Genomic DNA, 21582 nt, shown 5'->3' on the forward strand with positions numbered 1-21582 from the left:
TTCCCAATATGCCTGATACCGAAAATTCCTCTCTAATGTCCAACCCTCCCTTTTCATTTTAATTCTTACGGAATTTAGGAGTTTTTCTTCCCCATTGTTTCTTTCATCTCTCAATGTCCAATTCCATTTACCAGCAAACCTAAACTTTATTTGTAAAAGCAAAATATCTTTTTCCATTCACCAATCAGTGGAATCCTTCCCGTTGTTTCTTTTATCTCCCACCCAGTGCTGGTTTTGTCTGTCAGTAGACCCAGAGCTTGTTTGGAAAGACAAATCTGCTGTTCCTCTCAATCGGAGCATCCCTGGAGCATCCCTGGAGTGTCCCCAGAGCATCCCTGGCCCCTCTGGCACCGCTGCTCCGGGGATACCCCGGGGATGCTCCGGGGATAATCCGGGGATAATCCGGGGATGCTCCAGGGATACTCTGGGGATACTCTGGGGATGCTCCTAGGATGCTCCTAGGATGCTCCGGGGATGCTCCGGGGATGCTCCGAGGATGCTCCAGGGATTCTCCGGGGATGCTCTGAGGATACTCCAAGGATGCTCCGGGGATGCTCTGAGGATGCTCCAAGGATGCTCCGGGGATGCTCCGAGGATGCTCCAGGGATTCTCCGGGGATGCTCTGAGGATGCTCTGAGGATGCTCCGGGGATGCTCCGGGGATGCTCCAGGGATGCTCCAAGGATGCTCCGGGGATGCTCCGAGGATGCTCCAGGGATGCTCCAAGGATGCTCTGAGGATGCTCCGAGGATGCTCCGGGGATGCTCCGGGGATGCTCCGAGGATGCTCCAGGGATTCTCCGGGGATGCTCTGAGGATGCTCCAAGGATGCTCCGGGGATGCTCCGAGGATGCTCCAGGGATGTTCCCGTTCTGCCCCGCTCCTGTCCCTGCTCCTGCAGGGTTTGGCCCCATCCGACCCCTCCTGCTCCCAGGGTTTCCTGTCCCCGGCAGGCAGCTCTGTCCCTGGGGGTGAAGGGCAGGGGGTTGCAGCCTTTGTAGAGAAGATGAATGCACTGTTCCCAAATATTCCATAAACAGCTCATTATTCCTCTTATTATCATGCAGAGTAAGTGAAATTTTAATGTTTCACCGCTCCGGGCTGTCAAAGTCCTTGTGCTCTTCAAAGAGGAGGGCTCGGATTCTGTTCAGTCTTTGTGGAGGGAAATTAGGGCATCTTTGTGCTTTTTAAAGATATGTTTAGAAAAGGTCATACGTACTGCTTCTTCACTTGGAAGTGTATCTTGGGATAACCACGATGTCCTGCTGTGTGAAAAATTGCCTGAAAGGTCTCTAAAGCCTTCTCCATACTAAATATGAGTGAATATGGATTGATTCTTCTTAATTATGACATTCACTCTTGCAGGAAACAGATGTTTGCTAACTCAGATTTCATTTCTGGCTTGGCAGAGAAGTGCGTACAACTGGAATCAATGAGGGCCAGTGAGAATTGCCATTGCTGCTGGCTTCTTGAGCTCGGTGCTGCTTTTGAGCTCTGCACAGCTTCTTGCTGTCGCTGGAGCTCATTATTAGCAGGCAGCAAACCTCTGTATCCTGGGGGTTTCATTGCACCTGAGCTTGGTGAAAGCAGAAATGCAGGAGTGTGTGTGGGCTCAGCCCTGGCTGCTCACTCCTGATGCTGGGGCTGAGCTGCCCCAGGCTCTCCCTTCTCACCTGAGTTCCCTGCCTCAGTGACAGGGATGGGAATCACAGTGAGATGCTGACTGTCCTGGGTGGTTCCTGTCTGCTGCAAATGTTCCTTTTCTCACCAAAAAAATTATAAAAAGCCAGCAGGAGGAAAAGTCCAGGCACGGTTTTGGAAAGTGAGAATTGTGGAAATTCTGCCTAACAGGAAAAGTATTTTTAAAACCGGTTCTCCCGTGTGCATCCCTTTAAGGGGTTCTGGTCCATGCGTGCCTCCTGGTCTCTGTCACAGCTGCTGCCGTGGCCTGGACGGTGTTCCCTGCCCAGAGCTCTCTGCTGGGCCTGCAGGGCTGCATGGCAAGGGAAACGTCTCTGTCTTTGTCAAAACACAGGTACATGGGGAGAGGAAGGTTCATTTGCTTCTTTAATCATGCTTCTGCTGGATTAGAGAACGTGTCCTTTTATAAATGGCTTTTCCTGCAGCAGTCAGGCCAGTTGTTTTCCTTTGGGAATACTTTCACATGAGTTTTTAAAGAAAAACAGAGCAGATTAACAAAGGGTGCATAGGAGGCATGTCTGCTTCTTGTTTTAGAAAAGCAACACATTTTTAATGTAATAATGCAGAGTAGCAGAAAAAGGCATAGAATAGAAAACAACCTTAACAAAAGGCACCACAGTCTATTTCATTAAGCAATTTTGGAAAGTTATCCTGGATTTGTATCAGCATTATCACAAAATCTATTGCATTATTCTGCTTGTAGACTGACTTTGCCTCAGTGTCACTGGCTCAGCTCTGCCCTCACTCCATCCCTCCATACAGCTTTACATGGCTCTGTACACAGAATTTTACATATGGATGTAACTGTTTAACTGGAAGGACATAGCAAAACTCTCTGACTGCTATGTTGCTAATTATGTAAATGAGACTACTTATTGAGAGACAATACTAATATTTTCACCTCTTCTTTCTTTGGAATAGAGCTGTGCTTTAAAGAACATGAAAAATGTTTTCACTTAAGCATTAAGGCAGCTTTTCACACAGATCATCAGTTCAGTTCTGTCTGTTGGTGCTTACACAAGGAAAGCTGCCACGCTGAGCTCTGCTTCTCCCTGACTGGCATTTAAATTTTTTAAACATCAAATATTTACTGATGTAATCCAGTTGCTCACCAAATTGAATTTCAAAGGTCCTTATCCTGCAGTTTCTGTTTGTGCACATCTCCCACTCAATGCATCTCTAATGAAAATGAACCTGCTTCTTTCTGGAGCTGTTTTTTAACCTTTCTGTGCTCTCCTTTATTACCGTGATTTACAACAATATGGTGAGTGTTATTAATCCAGACTGCAGTCAGTGGGTGTTTGCCATGGGTTTGCACTGCAGTGCTGCATCTTAAATGGTTCTGGCGTCCAAACTGGAGCAGCTTTGGCTTGCAGCCCCTCATCATGCCCAGTGCTCACAGCCCACAGAGCAGGAAAGGGAAATGCACTGCAAGGTGTTTGAGATCTTTGAGGCTGAGCAAGGTGGGGAAGCACAGCCCCAGAGGATTTCAATCAGTGGGGCTCAGCAGGGCGAGGTTTGTGCTCAGGGGTCCTGGGGCATCCATCAGCTCTGCCCCACGTGCTGTGCTCAGTGAAACCCAGAGCGGTTTCTTGGGTGGAACTTCTCTGCTAGGGTGGGAATTCTGCAGCTGGAAAATTAAAGAAAAGCCACCTGGAGCTGTGTGTGTGTGTGTTGGGGAGCTGATAATTTAAACTCAGGGGTTGCAGACAGTTTCTGCTGGCAGAATTCCTTGAGCAGTGAGGAGAGAACTGGCGTTGATGCTGCTGAGCACCCAAACCCAGAGAGCAGGGCTGCTGCTCCTTGAGCACAAAATGCCCCACATTTCCTGCTAAATGCACCTGAAATGCACCCCAGGAGCACCCAAACCCAGAGAGCAGGGCTGCTGCTCCTTGAGCACGAAATGCCCCACATCTCCTGCTAAATGCACCTGAAATGCAGCCCAGGAGCACCCAGGGACAGATCACAGGTGAGGCTGTGGCAGGACAGGGCTGACAGCCCTCACTGGCACATGCAAGGCTCACAAGGCTCACACATTGCCTTGGCAGCTGCTGCAACTGACAGCCCCTTGTGCAGTGCTGTAAAAAGATGGGATTCTCATAAGAGAATGGCATTTTTATTCAAATGGATGTGGGCTTGAAAAACAGCAAGATCCTCTGATGTTCTACACATTTGAAAGCAGTAATTTTTTTTTTTTGCTGTGTGCCATAATTAAAGAAGAAAGCAGCAGGACAATTCCCTCGTCCATTCCCTCCTCCTTTTCCCTCTCTCTTATAGAAATGATATCTGGTAGAGCAGCCAAGATATTTTTCAGTCTGGTGCTCATGGGTCTTTTCATTACTTTTCTGTTCTCACACTGCTTGCCCAGTACAGCAGCTGTTAAATAGACAACTCTGAGAACTGGGGAAGGATATTGGTGAAATATTTGATTAACACTATTTTTGCAGGAAATTGATATGTCAACTATTTTTATCCTCAGGCAAAGGAATAATCAAACCCAATCCATGTGGCAACCTTCTCCAATTTCAGATGACTTTATAACCTCTGATATTTCACTCATTTTTACTTTTATATTGCAGTCTGTCACAGCCTCCCACCCTTGGTGATTTCATGCAGTTTTTTTAACTGTGTGATTGTCCCATTAGGAAATACATTCAGCAAACTTTCCTGTTGGAAAGTGTTGTGCTCATTGCTTCAGAAAGTGTGTGCTGGCACAGCTCTGTTCACAACAATGAAACATCTGAAAGTCTGGCTTTTATCCACAACACACTCTAATTCCCTATTCATAACCGAAATTCCTTTTTGTGCAATTTGCCGTTTTTTTTTCATTACATACGCTAGTTACATCTTAGGGTGAATCAGTCAAATGGACTCTAAATTAAAATAGTTGGCTGATCTGAGCCCCAGATCTGTTGCAATGCAGATTTCACAGAGCTTGGAAGAAAACAGCCAATACAGCCACCATAGACAGGGGTGATTATTCTTTCTGTCTGTCTTTTTCCAGGTAACTGAGCAGATGAATGTGCCCTCAAGCTTTAATCTTCTGGCTAATTAGGAGAAATAGGTGGAAAGGAAAGTCAGTAAACCGTGTGAGCCTGAATAGGTCACGCTAACAGTCAGGATGTCACTGTGAGGACAGGAAATCCTTACATTAGATGCATCATTTTAGTCTCTAATTTAATCCATAGAACAGAATCAAAATTTGTTTTGAGCCGTACGCACATAAGTGAGGAAACAGAGACAAACTGGACTTAGTGGGGTAAATTGTCAGCTGTTTGGATGAGAGGAAGCCCAGCGAGAGGAAGCCCAGCTCGCTGGGCTGGGAGCTGCTGAGTTCAGGTCAGTGCAGCCCTGCCCCAAAGGTTCCTCCTTCACCCTGGAGAGGGAAGGCGCTCGCCCTCCGCTCCTGGTGGCACCTCTGTGTGCCCCAGTGTTTGCTTCTGAACCCAGGGAGGAGAGGAGGGACCAGCGAATCCCACAAAGGTTCACCCCACCCTCTGGGGCTGCTCCTCCTTGGCAAGCCTTCCCCAGCAGCTGCTGCCTGTGTCCCTCTGCAGTCGCGTTCTGACACTTCCTGCAGCGGCTTTTCCTGAAGGTTCCCTCTCAGCCCCCTTCCCTGGCCTCCTCTTCCTCCCAGCAGGGCCTGTGCCTGGCTCCCACCAGGGCTGGGGTCCCCCCACATCCCTGTGAGCAGCCCTGGGCTCTGCTGGGCTCACTGGGGCAGGGGCTGCTGGACAGCCCTGGGGTCAGACAGACAGACTGACTGACTGACTGACTGACTGACAATGCAGAGTTACTCAGGCTGGAAAGGACTCTCAGACCCTCGGGTGTCAGCACAGACAGACAGACATGCGCAGAATTATTCAGGCTGGAAAAGACCCTCAGACCCTCAGGTGTGCACACAGACAGACACACAGACAGACACAAACAGAATTACTCAGGCTGGAAAAGACCCTCAGACCCTCAGGTGTGCACACAGACAGACACACAAGCACAGAATTACTCAGGCTGGAAAAGACCCTCCTAAGCTGGGTCCCAGCAGCCCCTCCTCAGGGCACAGGCTGAGCAGACAGGCACTGACTCTGCCCTGCTTTGGTGCCTCCTTCAGTGTAATTTTTCCTCTCTCAGTGCAATTCTTTTTGCATGAGAGGCTGCGTGTGGCCCCCTCCGTGCAGAAGGAGTGATTTGAATGATTTGGATTACAGAGAGCACGTGCACAGATCCTGGATTACTCAGTGTGCTGCTGCTTTCCCTCCCCTGAAAGCTTCATAAACTGTCCTTTCACAGGCTTTTAATAAACACTCAAGTGACTTAATCTTTTAGTGTAAAGGCCTACTTGTATTTTAAGCTTCCTGTTATCAATGTCATTAAATCAATATCCTCAGTTCCACAGGATCCAAGCCACATACAAGCTGTCACACACAGTTTAACTTTAAAAGGGCAATATTGAGGTACAGTCAGTTCCTTTTTCATAGATTAGAGAGTACTTTGAAGTAGAGCTGTTGAAGATCAGAGGGAGTTTATTCCTCTGCAGCCAGTTTCTTACGTGTTGGGGGCTCTCCATCCCAATGACAGTTCTGCTGCAGAACTTCAGTGAAGCCTCAGAAGATGTTTCATGCAGTTATCATAAATGACACGAAAGCCTTGTGGGGATTATATAATGGGTGATAAAGCACAGGACAGATTCTTTAAGAGAAATAAGAAGGCAAATTAGGATAGACTTTTCTTTGCCATTCTTTAATCTGTTTATCTATTTCTCATTATTATTATTTACTTATTCTTTGTCCATCTGAGTGCACACACAGCTCAGGACAGGTCAGAGCCTCACTTGGTGTGGTTCATTGTCTAATGAGTGACATCTGTGTTTAGAGTTGAGATGGAGCAAAACAAGGACTTGTTTCTTGCCAGAGAGATGTAATTGAGGGTAAAGCATACATCTGGGATTTATTTGTGTAAAACATGCACGACTGCAGTACCATGTCTCCTTCCAACCTGACCCTGAGGTGCCCCTTCCATTTAGAGTATTAGAATCCAGATTTATCCAGAGAAATCTTACAAATCAGAAATGGCAGTTATTGCTCCATCTTTGCTGTCATTACAGCAGATCTTTCTCTCTCTCCCTTTCTGTGGTTTTTTAGCCGCTGTCTGTAGCAGAAGTGAAATAATTTGTAATTGAAGGCAGCTGTAGGTTCTCTCAGTTGTTCACTTCAGGAGAGATGGTGGAGTCACATCACTGAGCACAGCTGGTGCTCAGGGACAGTGCTGGGGTGACAGTGCTGGGGTGACAGTGACAATCCTGGCTGACAGTGACAGCGCTGGGGTGACAGTGACAGTGCTGGGGTGACAGTGCTGCGGTGACAGTGAGAGCCCTGGGTGACAGTGACAGTGCTGGGGTGACAGTCCTGTACAGTGTAGGTGGCCTTTGAGTCCCAGTAAAATATCAGTATTGTACTTGGATATCTGTATACAGGCCTTGCCCCGGTAAGTCCCGGTTGTTCTTGATGGGCTGCAGCTGCCATGTCCTTCATTGGGCTGCAGCTGTGGCTAGTGAAGATAACTGGGATAAAAGGGGTGGGTTGGCTAGTCAGGGAGAGTCTGGAAGGAGCAATGTGTAGAAGAAGGAGGAGTCTGTGCTGTGAAGCTCTGCAGCCGTAAGAAAACACTGAGGAGGTATGGGACTCTAGAAATGTGATAACAGTCCTCGTGTGACAGTGGCAGTGCTGGAGGAACAGTCCTGATGTGACAGTGGCAGTGCTGGGGTGACAGTCCTGAGGTGACAGTGGCAGCCCTCTCTCACAAAGCACCTGACCTGCAGCCCCACCCTGGGACAAAGGCTGCGGAGAAGGTGAGGCAGGAGCTGCAAACCTGGGCCAGGGATGAGCTCAGGGAGATAAGAAAATCCTGTTTATGCTGAGCAGGGAATGAATGCCCTTATCTGCAGCACGGCTGGCAGGTGCGTGGCACTCAGGAGGAGCCCTGCAAGCCCTGGCTGGGCAGAAATTCTCAGCTATCTCCAGGCAGGAGGGAGCTGTGCTACCTTGTGCCTGGCACTCCTGGGAGAGGAGAATTGCATCAGGAACTTCTTGTACTTGGTTGAGTTTCAGCAGGATGAGGTGGTGGGGTTTTTTTCTTCATTCCCTAAAACAAGGAGAGCAGAACTTGATTATCTTTGGTCTTGGCAGCAGAACTGTGTTGCAATAATCCGAGAGCTGTTAATTCACCAGTGATTTTTTTATGTTGAAGACTCTTGTAATTAAAAAAATGCCATAAGGCAGGGCCCACATAATGTGGAATTTAGGGATTTATGTATTAGAAAGGGTTGAACAAACACTGGAAATCCTCTAGTTTGCATTTTTTGTCTGTAACAAACTATTACTTCACTCCAATATCATTTGAATAATTTTGTCATCAAGCTCATGTAACGGAGTGGAGAATGGGATCTCAAAGCTTCTGGAATACAGGAGATTGAGTTAGTTGCTAAACCTGTTTATGGAAGATAGAAATTATGTCATTATAATGCTGAGGTGTGCTAAAATAAAATCTTGAATTACAGCATGGCTCTTTCAGTTTGAATGTATGTTTTAAAATAATTGCTGTTGTGGAAAGAAAATGTCTGGGAGTCGGTCATTGTAGTGCACATATTTCAGAGTTATTAATCGTTAAATGTGACATTTTTATTGCACAGTGAGAACAAACGATGAACAAAACCCAAAGAAGCCAAGTATAGCTGAGGAATGATGTCCCAGTCCCGCAGAAATGAACACAAGTGTTTGTGCTTATGTACAATTGTGGTCCTGGTTTGCTGCTTAAGGGAGGCACAGATTCCTCATTCAGAGCAGGGAAAGTTTAATCCCAGTGCGTAAAATTAGGGCTGAATATCATCTTTGCATGTTTGGAGCTTGTGTTGGAGATGTGAGGACTGAACAATTTCCCTGCCAGTTCTGCTGTGTTAATCTCAGAACTATTGTAGTCTCTTGAAATCATTGTAGCAATGAGAATGTGAAGTAGATTAATAGTGGAATTTAGCCCTTTTTAAACGTTCCTTCAGGGTTTCTGTTTTTCTCTTGCAGACGCCCAGACAATACAGCCAAGCACTAAATGAAAGCAACAGAGTTCATCTTTACTGTGCATTCCTGGATTATAGGTACGTTGCATAATTCCACATTCTTTAGCTTGGTTTTATTTCACTACGCTTACTTTGTGATGCTGTGTATTTATATTTTTCTTGCTTCCTTTCACTCATGGAAATGGTTAAGGAAATGGAACCACTGGCTTACAAAAACCACAATCTGATTGTTTCTTATCACAGACAGGAGAGCTAGTGTTCCCAGCCCCTGGGTTGGGTGGTGATTGGGAGCTGGAAACGTTTTGTGAGCAAAGTCGCAGCCTGATACAAATCCTGCTTATCTTGTTTTGTGAGTGAGTCCTGGGCACCTGCTCGGATGCTCCAGGGTGGCCAAGCTCCAGCACAGCTCTGCTTTCGCTGGCCCTGTGCCACAGCAGCCTGTGAAATCGGTATTTCAGAGCTGGGAGTTCTGGCCAATGCGTGGAATGGATAACATCACGCAATGGCCCATCTTGAATGCAAATTAGAATTAAAGGGAAATAAATATCACCTTGAATTTCACTCAGAAAATAAGATCTATGGAAAAGCAGTAGCTTTTTATTCTTTATTTCTTTTTTTTTTAGCACTGAATAAATTTAATTTTTTTTCCTTTTGAAATACGCTGCTCTTAGTGATCTCATTGAGAAGGAATACAAATGGTGAATTTTTAATTTCATGGGGATTAACAGGTTTTGCGTGCAAGCCTAACTGATGCAGCAATGGTGTGGGATGCTGTGATCCCTCCTGAGCACCGTGCACTTGGGAAGGTCACAGTAATTGTTTCACTGAAGTTCTGCCCACCTGTGCTGAGCTGCCCCAGCTGTTGGCAGTTCCTCGTTGTTATGGTTACTCACAAATTGCGATAAATTAGAAGCAGGTTTTATGAAGCAAATGAACGTGGCTGGGGCATTGCTCTCCACTGGGGCTGGGGCCCTGGGGGCTTTGTGAGGATACAAACCCAGAAATGAAACCTGTCCTTGCAGATGAGCCAGGATGGGTTTATTCCCTGTGCACCATAGTTAATTTGGTTTCTGACCCACAGCAGAGTCTCTCTGAGAACTCAAAGAGGTCCTAAAGGGCAGGGGAATGAGGTAATACCTCTCTTTAAGAGGGGAGCACAGACCACTCAGTCAGTCTGCAGGACTCGGAGAAATACCAGAAGAGATAAATATTGCCTGTCAAACAGGGGGTGCGTGACCTGTGGTGCCTGATGGACCTTCTGGGTCCCCACCCTGCCCCAAGGCTGGCAGGGCACAGGGAATTCTGGCTCGTCCCAGGAAAAGCCAGCTCATGAGGATCACTGCTCAAAACCAAACAGCAAGGTGGTGGGGATCACTGCTCAAAACCAAACAGCAAGGTGGTGGGGATCACTGCTCAAAACCAAACAGCAAGGTGGTGAGGATCACTGCTCAAAACCAAACAGCAAGGTGGTGGGGATCACTGCTCAAAACCAAACAGCAAGGTGGTGAGGATCACTGCTCAAAACCAAGCAGCAAGGTGGTGAGGATCACTGCTCAAAAACAAGCAGCAAGGTGGTGAGGATCACTGCTCAAAAACAAGCAGCAAGGTGGTGAGGATCACTGCTCAAAAACAAGCAGCAGAGCGGTGAGGATGCTGAGAGCAGCCCCACAGCCTGCCCAGCCATTCCTGCAGCAGGAGCTGCCCCTTGGGTGCAGGGACACAACTGACCTGGAATTGGTGCTGTCAGCCTGAATTGCTGTGACAGCATGGCCGTGACACTGGGCAAGGGTCAGGCACCACAGAACACTCTGATTCTGGGGGTTTTGCAAGATATTGACTTGTCTGGTGCTGCAGTTCTCAGAACTGGGTCTGGGTGAAATGCCATAAATGAGATGCAAAATGTAATGTAAATGTAAAAGCAGTTATCATTCATTGATGATAAAACTGGGAACAGGTCTCTAGAGACGTTCATGGCGGGCTCTGATCTGTGCCTTGTCCTGTGAATATTTTCCTTTACTGTTTCCATGGTGTAACTGAGGGGACGCTCGCAGTGTTGGGGGGTCTGCAGCCTGAGACAGCTCCAGGCCTTTCCGTGTCCTGTGCAGCACGGAGCACGTGGAGCTCACCTCCAGCAGGTGCATTTGGGCAGGGATAACGTTTGGTTCCTGTGCCCCCAGCAATGGAAGCGGCGTCTGGTCCGACGAGGGCTGCGCGAGGCAGAGTGGGGACCTCAACTACTCCGTGTGCCTCTGCAACCACCTCACCAACTTCGCCATCCTGATGCAAGTGGTGCCGCTGCAGGTGAGGCTCAGCGGGGCAGGGACTCTGTCTGGTGGAAATGCGCCATAAACACATCGGTTACACCCTCTCATCACCCGAGTGACTGAAGCTGGGTGCACTTACACCCCGCTTGTATTTATTTCTTGTTTCTGTTGTGTTGTCCAGAGAGTTTAATTCACACCCCAGCCCTTTGTGCCTGTCTGTCCACTTGAAGGGGGGCTGGCTTCCTCAGGTCATCCTGTTTTTATCTAGCCATTATTATCTTTATTGCTTGTAAAGCACCTAATGGCCCCATCTGGTTTCCAAGTACAGTTTTTCTAGGAACTCTTCAGGCTGATAATAAAATGCAGCTTTGCCTCAAGACCTCCCATCTTGCAAGGCAGAAATGTCTTGGGGGAAATGTGCTATTATTAACCCTGTTTTAAGGAGCAGCATTCAGGGAATTAGCCAGGATTAAACAGGACAGCACCAATTAAATGTCACTGTAAGATTGGTTGGTTCTCCACTGGGAATAGTTCTGAAGGGCCCAGCTTTCAACTAAACAGATTTAGGATTGTGATGATTAATGGGATGCTGCCATAAGTTTTAGTATCATGTAATATTAGTAATTAGAGATCAAAGATATTTCATACAGAATTCTTTGGAATCACGTTTTCCTGAAGAGGTCTGAAACACATAACTGGGAAAGGCTGGATGTGAATGGACCTTCCAGTGCCTCACAGTCCTGTAACAGCTCCATTTTCAATAGTTTCTCTCTCCTTTAGTTTTTGGTCTGATGCATTTACACCCACCAGAATATTTTTCCACAGCTTTGTTTTCCCCTTTATGATAAAAGGAAAATCTCATCCCAAATCTTTGTGCAAGGCATTTCCTTCAAATGGACCATTTAGGGTTTTCTTGTGGTATAATTTTTTTAACTAGTGAAAAGAACTGTTACCTTCATTGTGTGATTGGCATGAAGATGAGAGCCAGGCAAGACAGAATTCTGCCTTTTGAGCAGCCACAAATTCCCAGAACGCCTGCTGAGTAAACCTTGCTGAACCAGCCTGACAATTGGAAGCTTCTCCCAGGTGTCCTTGGAACCCTCTTAAGCAAATGCTAAAATGCTGCGGGTTTTGAGCACATCCTTGTGTTTGCTCACCATGCTCAGGAATTCGTGAGCCAAGGTTCAAAGGGCCCCTTTAAATCTCCCCTTGGAACAAACGCTCCGAGACGTTGCTGCAGTGATGTTAGATCTGGTCTTGAACTTTTGTATATTTTAATCTTCTGCTCGTAAATGAAGTGCACAGATAATATGAAGCAAGTAAAGGAGGGTGGGAGTATGCAATTGCCACATTTGAACAGTTCTGTTTACACAGCTACAATGCATCTGTGGCCAGACAATTTGAAATGGATCACGGTTTTTTGTATGAACACTGTTTTTGACAGAATGTTTATTTTTCTCTAGACTCTGGAAAAAATTAGATTCTTACCCAAAAGGCTCTGCTTTTCATAAAAATTGGAAATAGGTTATTGGACATGAACTGCCTGAAAACTGTAGATTTTTTCATCAAAAGCTGTATTTTGGTACCAAAAAAAAGGGGGGAATTAACTTTTCATGGGAACTCTCTGGGTGTTTTACACTTCCGCTCTCCTGTGGAAAGTGCCATTCCCTTTCTCCCCAGGGTACAGATAAATCAGCTCCCAGGGGAGCAGAGATTTCCATGCAGCAAAACCAGGGGGCACAGTTCTGCCAGCCCTGGCAGAAACGCAGGCAGCTGCACAGAAAACAATTTAAAAAGCTAAAAAGGGGGATACTGACAGCTGTGTTCTCTTATTCCTTAGCGCTGCAGAACTGTTATTAATTTATGCTCCTACCTTGGGGAGGAATTACACTGTCCCACGTGGATTCCATTTGGTTCCACTGAGACATTCATAGGAATGAAACTGCAGGGCGCCCTGCATTTGCTGCTGCTGTCTCTTGAGCACTGGAAATGCCGAGATGAGGGGTCTGATGAACTGTCAGACATGTGTGGCACAGGCTGTCAGGCGGGTGTAATTTCTGGGGAGCACAGAAGTGCCAGAAAGTTCTTGAGAACAAGCTGTGAGTTCTCCATTTTCCTTCTTGATCTTTGCTCAGAACAGGTTAGGTTAATTCAGTCGCTGTTCTACTGTTTGCCAGCTGGAGGTAATCTCCAAAGGCTGAAATCTGCTGAGATGAAAAATCATTTTTATTCCAATATTCAGAGAAAGGAATTAAAGGGACTAGTCACAAAGGAAAGTATGAAATTCTGGGATATTAATTTAAACGTGACAAAATGAACCTTCACTGTGATGTCTGTGGGCTCTACGCCAGGATGGGGAGAGCTTTGAATGCTGTGAATTAGCTAAAACTGAGCTGGGATTACAAACGTGGCTGCACAGCACTCCGGATTTTGCGCTGGTTTCAGCAGGAGCCCTAAGGCGCTGCAGCCAGGGTGACTGTGGAAGAGGGACACACAGAATGCTGCCGCTGAGCTCAGCTCAGAGCCTTCAGAGGCGCGGGCATTAGCAGCTGTAACGAGTTTATTTTGGGTTGAATGACCACCTTGGAAACCCCCAGCCTTGTGGTGCTCAGCTGTGAGCCTGGCACTGCCTGGTGCCCTGCTGAGGGCTGGACTGTTTGTGTTTTATCACTCTGGGTTGTGTCTGTGTCAGCCTGGCCCGCATTCCTGCTTGCTGACATTGGTTTATCTTGCTGGTCCTCACCGGAGAACGATAACATTTATTTTGAATTCTGGAGATTAGTGGTCATCCACTGGCTTAAACAAATAAATGAGTTGATTGAAGGTAGGATGGGGCTGCAGATGAGCAGAATGTTCCTGAAGGAACGTGTTCAACCCTTGACTGCCTTTGAGAAGTGTCAGGGGTGTCATTAGGGTCAGCAGGAAATCAGGATGTGGGGACTGCAGGGAGCTCTTGGACAGTTCTGGCCAGGTCAGTGAGGCTGAGGATTGCTCAGTGCCACCTCCCAGCACACGCTGGCTCACAGGGGCTGGGCAGACATGAAGCTTCTCTTAAGCTTTTCCTCCTGATGGGGAACCTGAGGCAGGGGGGAGAGGTCCCTCTAGCAAACAGGTCATTGCTGCAGCTGCACTTTGGGAGTTCCTGTGCACAGAGCATGTTCCAGGCTCTCCTCCACCCAGCACAAACAGCTGGGCAGCACTGGAGCACTGGGCAGCTGCGGTGGGAGAAAGGAGGAACCCATTTGTCTGGATGTGTTTGTTCCCTGTGGGGATGGCCAGGAGGAGCAGAGGCAGGGCCAGCAGCTGCCTGAGGGTTTGCAGCAGTGTCCCCCTGGGTGGGACAGGGGACATGGGACATCCCCTTGGGCTGGGGGCCAGCTCTGTGCTGGGGGCTCCTAACAGGGGCAGTGTCAGGAGAGGCAGAGCATCAGCCCTGGCACACACACACAGACAGGAGCTCTCCTTCCTCGACAGCAGGAGCCCAGCCCAGCACAGAGCTGCCCCAGAAAGGGCTTCACAGAACGTTGAGATGCTGTTGCTGCACTTTGGGCAGCTTCGCTCCCCCCATCACTCAGGGGCCCTCTGCTCCTGCCAAGGAACATGCCAGCCATCTGGCAGGTTTGTTTCTGTAGTGATCCAGCAGCTCCGAAGCGTGCCAGGCTATTTGTACCATCTGCCACCAAAATGTCACTTCAGCTAAAGGATGGTGGGCACCTGGGGACCCAGGGTTCAAAAATCCTTTTAAAGAGCAATCATTTTCTCCCACAGGAAAATAGAGTTTGAACCTTGGGTCCCCCTCCCCCAGAACAGCAGTGCAGGACGCAGCTGAAATATTTATGTCTCCTAAACCATTCTCTAAATTGCTCTTTTTTCCTGCTTTTCCTCTTGCTGTCTTTTCCAACTGTGAGAATATAAAAACGGCTCCTATAAAGTTCACATGTGGATGGGCATTTCCCGCTAAGCAGGAGTGTTATACAATCTGTGGTAGAAATTGTTTGGGGTTTTGAACACGTTTTCTGCATTTCTAAAGCTAGAAATGACTTTGTTTTTATGCCATTTGTAGCCTGTTCGCAATTCAGAAGAGACAATCAATCAATACAGTTCAAGCAGCTCACCAATAGGCTTGTAAGCAGACAAGTGTTTATACAAGGGAAAATACTTAAAACTGTCTGATCTTGATGGTGGAGCTGTAGAAACAACCCTTAGCATTTTTAGGGAGCCCAGGATTGTGTTCATCTGTGAGCTTCTATTTACAAAAAGAAAACCATGCCCAATTTCTTTTCTTGTGGCAATATATGTGTTTTTATTTTAGCTTTCACTGTTATAGCTGAGTTTTGATAATGCATGGCTGACTGAGAAAAAGGTGCATCAATTCATGTTCATAAAGGCTGTTTTGAGAAAGTCCTGGTATTGCAAAATGCTTTAAAAATATGGGGGATAGATGGGTAATTTATCAGTTTGGAGCATTGTTTCCTAAATCTAATATTGCAGTTATTAATCAAACACTGCACTCTGTGTGCAATAAAATAGCAGTCTGAAACCATAAGCTTTCTTCTTAAAATTTTCAGCCAGCTCCACACTCAAATAGGACAATGAAATGGAAATAATGTGGCACTCTCTGATTTCTGCTGTTTTGTAATTTTTGTATAATTACTTTTCTCAGCATGCTTTTCATTGCTGGGAACATGAAAAGAATAATGCCTAAGTCCAGTAATTTTTCTTTGTGTTGCGTATTTAAAAATTGGATAGGCACTGTGAATTTTTTGGTCCTTGTTCATTACTGCTGACATTTTGTGTAACTGAAAAGATCTCCACAGACAGTTCAGACAGCCTCGGCCATCAGATGAACAAAGATAAACCAGCCTGGCTGTTTATTCCAGCGCTGCTTTGTAAACTTTCTTTGCTCTCTCTCACTCTCTCTGCTTGCCCCTCCATTTCATGGCAGGGATTGTTGTCCCTGTGCAGGAGCACATCTGGGTATTGTCCCTGGCTTTGGGTGTCAGATTCCTTTTGTCCTTAGGGCACCCGTGCTGTCTTCCCTGAAAATCGAGCCCTGCCCTTGATTTTGAACCCTTGATTTTTAACTTGATTTCCTTGATTTTCTTGATTTTGAATTTATTCCTTCCTTTGCTGTTCCACCCCTCTGCCAGCACAGCTCTGTTGATTTCCATGGGAGGAAACTGGAGAATTTCTGGTTGTCCCCAATCCCACAGAATTACAGGGGAAAACTTGGGCCAGTGCTGCAGGATACTAAACCCTCGAATTCCTCAGAGAATTGTTTGGCAGTTACTGAATTTCACTCAGCAGGGGAGAGCAAAAATGACTTTTTATTTTGGAAAGCACAAATCTTTAAGAGTGCTATTACTGTCGAAATAAGTGCTTTGTTTGAGAAGCATGATAGGGTATCTATTTTAATCAGAAAACTCACCAAAAGAACACAGACTTCCTTTCTGTGGTGGAAATGAAAGCACTGAACCAGAAAAGGCAGAAAAAACCCGCCCTGCTCTGCGCTAACAGATTTTAGAAGAACTTGGAAATGTCAGCTTTTCTGATCCCCAAACTTCATTATAATCTGGTACCACCTCACAACTTGAGTCCTTCCTCCCTGCCATGCTTCCTTCAAGCTTCATTTGAACTAAGAACTTTGAGATTTGTAATGAGCAGAACCCCTACTGTTTGATGACACAGTGCCCAGAACTACTTTGAAAGATGATGTGGGCATTTAGAAGTACTAATTAATATCTTGGCAGACATATTTGGAAAATCCTGTATTTTTCGTGTCACAGTGAAAAGTTTTAAATAAGCAACGCCAGGCTGGGCTGGCTGGAGGGAAATGTGCCTTTAATCCTGAAATGCCCCCTCTGCAGCACTTTGTTGGAAATTGCTGGGAGCTTTGGAGTTAATAGAGAAGGGGAATTCAAAAACAATTCTGCTGGAAATGGCTGATAAAGATGATTGCACTGTGAAGCGTGACTCTCAGAGACCTTTTTTTCTTTAAATTCGCAGTATCTGACGCATTGTGGCTTGAGAAAAGAAGTTTGTGCACCAAATTGGGCTTTTCTGTGGGTGGTGATTGCACGGTGCCACTCAGCATGGCCCCACCAAAACCCAGCCTGTGCTCTCAGGGAGCAGACTGAGCCTCCTGAGCTCAGCACAGATGTTCATTTCAAAAATGGAATGTTATGTACCTAACACAGTGCTTGGCAAGCTGAACGAAAACAGAGATTTGTATTGTTGTTATTATTATTTAACATATAAATAAAGGCCTCTCTGGACTGAGATTGAATTTCAGCAGCCTTTCTGGAGGCAATTAAAACCATTAGCTTCGTCAGCCAAGGCCAGCGTTTTAATGTCTCTGAGACACTCAGGCTGCCAAAGTTAATTATTCATCCTTTTCTTAATTGGAGTCAGATCACATTTTAAAGGTACAACTGCAGTGGATTTGGCTGTAACTGTTCCCCAGGAGATGCTCGGGGAGGATGTTCAGGTTTGCAGAGGGTTTGGGGGGATTTCAGTGCCGGGCAGCCCCTGCAGATCTGTCAGATAATAAACAGGGAAATCCATCTGCACCGCAGGGAGCTTCCTGGCGGGGAATTTCCTGTGGGATGCAAAGCTGACCAAAAGGGAGATGAAAATCTAACTCACTCTCCTGTTTGGGCTTAGGGCAGAATGCAGTTGTCATGGCATTTCCAGCAGTGAACAAATACCTGGTTTAGTGAAATTTATCCACTCATGGGCACATGCAGACATATCCTGGGCTGTGCCAGGGAGTGAGGCTGAAATACCAACCAGGGCTGCGATATCCTCCTCAGCTTGCAGGACTCATCTTTGAGGCTGTGAAGCCTTCTTTGGTTCAAGAACTTGCCTTTTTCTGGAGGGCGAATTGTTTTTCAGAAAGGAGATTTCTAAAGCAGTTTGGACAGCGAAATTACTGCTTTTTGTGTCTAAATAGTGAAGCTGTAACTTGGTACAGCTGTCAGGATCAGCTATGACAAGCCCTGGTTGAAGTATTTGAGCTTGGTCTGATGTGTGACCTCTGAAGACAGAAATAGAGAGATGATTTGCAGGATGTGAAGGGAAAATTTTAGGTTAGAAGTGCCTTCCTTTGGAGAAAGCCAGAAGTTCACCCTTTGCCAAGCAGACGAGTGCAGCCAGTGGCCTGCGAGGTGAATAATTTGGAAAAGGACAGGGACAGGAGGGCAATGTGCCCTGGAAAAAGGGAGCCCAGGCAGGTGCTCTGGGCTGGCCAGGGGCTGCTGTGCTCCTCTGTGTGGTCACTCAGTAACTACATATAAATAAGGAGCTTTTCTCCTCTAGGCACAAACCATTTTTCCTGTGGAGCCTACTGAATAAGGCTTTCAGCCTGAATGACCTTTCCCTGCTCCTCCAGATACAAAAGTACCATCTCATTATTGTAATATATTTTCATCTCCCTTGCGGTTATTTATAAACAGAGGGGTTAGATATCACTTTCTTTTTTTTTTTTTCCTCTTTTTTTTTTTTTCCTGTGAACAGCATTATAAATGAAGGATTTGTACTTGCAGTCTGAGCTGGTGTGTTTCCAGGAGCATTTCTCAGCTTGCTTGTGAGGCAGCTTTTGCTTGCCTGTGAGTGTCCAAACCAGAAGTGTTGAGCAGTAGTAGCTGCTGTTAGGAGGGAGAGCAGGGCTGGGGCAGTGCCCCAGGAGGGAGGATCTGCTCCATCCCTGCTTTGGCCAGGCTCCCAGCAGCACCCAGGGATGGTACAGCCTAGGCTGAGAGGGTGGGAGCAAGTTTCGATTTTACCGTGTCAAAGCCGAAGCTCAGAAACATCTGTCTCTTAGTGCTGGCGATTGCTGACACTCCTGACTGCGTGAGCTCGTTTCCTGCCTTTTCCGGGTAAAGAACGACCGTATCAATGCAAGGAAGCTAAACATTTTAGAAGAAAGGAATAATTTAATGTAGATTGGGACAAGTGTGAGAATCAGGCTCATGGGATGACTTCACAGCTCACTCAATGTTTTATTTGGTACTTTTAAATGCTATTTTGCTTAATAATAGCATTACAGCTTGATTAGAGTTTTTGTGCTGACTACAAAAACATCCCAAATCACTGTTTTACATTCCACATCATGCAGGAAGTCTGTAAACTTTCTAAAAGACAAGCTGAGGTAAGGTAAAATCAGCCCTTATCAGAGCATTGGAATTAATTGAAAGAGTTTCTTAATTAATGAGGCCCAAGGCTTTGACAACCCAGGTACTTCCAACAAATTGCTCCTTGTTATGCCTTCAGATGGGAACACGCCACATCCAGATGTTCAGGGACAGCTGGGTTGGGAGGTTTGTGGGGCTCTGATGTCTTTAAATACAAATTCTTTTTCCTCCTTCACCACAGCCCTGCAGTGAGGCTGCACACCCTGGAGATCACCCCAAGCCTGGTTTTGTGCTCTTTCGTGTGCTTTTTCCTGTTCTTTCCCTGCAGTTCACACCTGCTCTCAGCCCTTGTGCAGCCGTCCATCCATCTGAGCCCAGCCCCTGCAGCCCCTCTGGGCCCTTCCTTGTAGTAGACCTGGCTCAAAGCTGAGAGCAGCTCCTGTAGGATTCTCTGGGCCTTTCCTAGCAGTTAGACCTGGCTCAAAGCTGAATCCAGCCTCTGTAGGATTCTCTGGGCCCTTCCTAGCAGTTAGACCTGGCTCAAAGCTGAGAGCAGCTCCTGTAGGATTCTCTGGGCCCTTCCTTGTAGTAGACCTGGCTCAAAGCTGAGAGCAGCTCCTGTAGGATTCTCTGGGCCCTTCCTAGCAGTTAGACCTGGCTCAAAGCTGAATCCAGCCTCTGTAGGATTCTCTGGGCCTTTCCTAGCAGTTAGACCTGGCTCAAAGCTGAATCCAGCCTCTGTAGGATTCTCTGGGCCCTTCCTAGCAGTTAGACCTGGCTCAAAGCTGAGAGCAGCTCCTGTAGGATTCTCTGGGCCCTTCCTAGCAGTTAGACCTGGCTCAAAGCTGAGAGCAGCTCCTGTAGGATTCTCTGGGCCTTTCCTAGCAGTTAGACCTGGCTCAAAGCTGAGAGCAGCTCCTGTAGGATTCTCTGGGCCCTTCCTAGCAGTTAGACCTGGCTCAAAGCTGAGCCCAGCCCTGCCCTCACCCAGGACAAGGGGCAAGCTGGGCTGCAGTGCTGCTGCTTTCACAAAGCTCCCGCCAGGCTGATGAGTGTTGGTTCAGGAGCAGCTCTCTCAGAGCCTCATCAGATTCTGGCTGTGCTCACCAGAGCAAGAGCAATTTCCAGCCCACAGGTGCAGGGACCTATGCAGGGTATTTCAGGTTTCAGTGAATCTTGTACATTTTGTTGTAGAAGAGATTACTTTTTTTTCCCTTTTTCATTTCTAAGTCATAGAGGATTCACATTTTGTCTCGCCCTGCAGGGGTTTCTGGAGAAAGACTGAACTAAAACCCAGAGACAGGGTTTCTTAGAAACACGACATCAAAGAAATTGGAGAGAAAAAACCATATCTGTATGATCATTATCTTCTTTTGGATTACTGTGGGAAAAACCAAACAGTTTGTTTTTGGGGGGGATGGAACACCTTTCCCACATGGAAAGAACTGGGTTTGTTCAGCCTGGAGAGGAGAAGGCTCCAGGCTGACCTAACTGCGCCCTTCCAGCACCTGGAGGTCCTGCAAGGTGGAGAGGAACTGTTCACCGGAGCAGGCAGTGGCAGGAAAGGGGGTACGGCTTCAAAGGGAAGGAGGGGAGGTTTAGAGCAGACATTGGGCAGGAATTGTTCCCTGGCAGGGTGGGCAGCCCTGGCACAGGTGCCCAGAGCAGCTGGGGCTGCCCCTGGATCCCTGCAGTGCCCAAGGCCAGGCTGGACACTGGGGCTGGGAGCACCTGGCACAGTGGGAGGTGTCCCTGCCATGGCAGGGGTGGCACTGGAGGGGCTCTGAGGTCCCTTCCAACCCAGCCTTTCTGTGATTTTTGCCCATTTCCCCTGGTTTGCTCCTTGGCCCTTCTGCATTTGTCAGTGACAGTAAGGGCACAGCACTGCTCTGGATCTCTGCCAGGGCAAACACCGAGACAGAGCGCTGCAAATCTGAATTCTCCCTGAGCAGAGAAACTCTCCAGGGAACATTTTCTGGCTTAAAGACTGCTGAGAAATACTGATTTCAGAGTGGCTTTACATCTGAAAAGCCTCCTCCGCTCCCCTTCTCCTCCTGCAGAATGGTGAGCCACCTGCAGCCAGGCAAAAGGGTGGAGGCACCAGGAAATAAGGTCCATGCATTTTGGACACGAATGCACCTGATGAGGAAATCACTTCCAAACTGCTCCGTTTACCACACAGATTATTCCTATTTCAGGAATATTCTGTGCAGAATGCCTGTGCATGCCTGCTTTGGGGGATGAGGGATGACAGCATCTCTTTTGTAGGAATTATCTGGAGCTTTAAAGCTGTTCCAGTACACAGAACTCTTTTGTTTCTGTAATTGATGCTGTCCAGTCAGGGAAAAGAAATGTGTCTTTGGCTGGAAAAGAAAAAATACTCAAGAGCTGCATCATATTTCCTAGGAACAGGAACACCAT

At 47.0% G+C, this 21582-nt stretch overlaps 1 protein-coding gene across 2 annotated transcripts in view; it reads left to right on the plus strand.

The window, feature by feature from the left end:
• Window positions 1–21582, plus strand: part of ADGRD1 (adhesion G protein-coupled receptor D1) — a 110065-nt gene that overhangs the window by 48562 nt on the left and 39921 nt on the right. For both annotated transcript variants that reach the window (XM_054288934.1, XM_054288935.1), the window contains 2 exons: window positions 8770–8843; window positions 10943–11066. In XM_054288934.1, coding sequence (XP_054144909.1) covers window positions 8770–8843; window positions 10943–11066 — 198 coding nt within the window. The remainder of the gene's footprint in view (window positions 1–8769; window positions 8844–10942; window positions 11067–21582) is intronic.

Source organism: Melozone crissalis, unplaced genomic scaffold, assembly GCF_028551555.1.
Source record: "Melozone crissalis strain CALT ecotype California unplaced genomic scaffold, PUWL_Pcris_2 ptg000063l_1, whole genome shotgun sequence".
Taxonomy (NCBI): domain Eukaryota; kingdom Metazoa; phylum Chordata; class Aves; order Passeriformes; family Passerellidae; genus Melozone; species Melozone crissalis.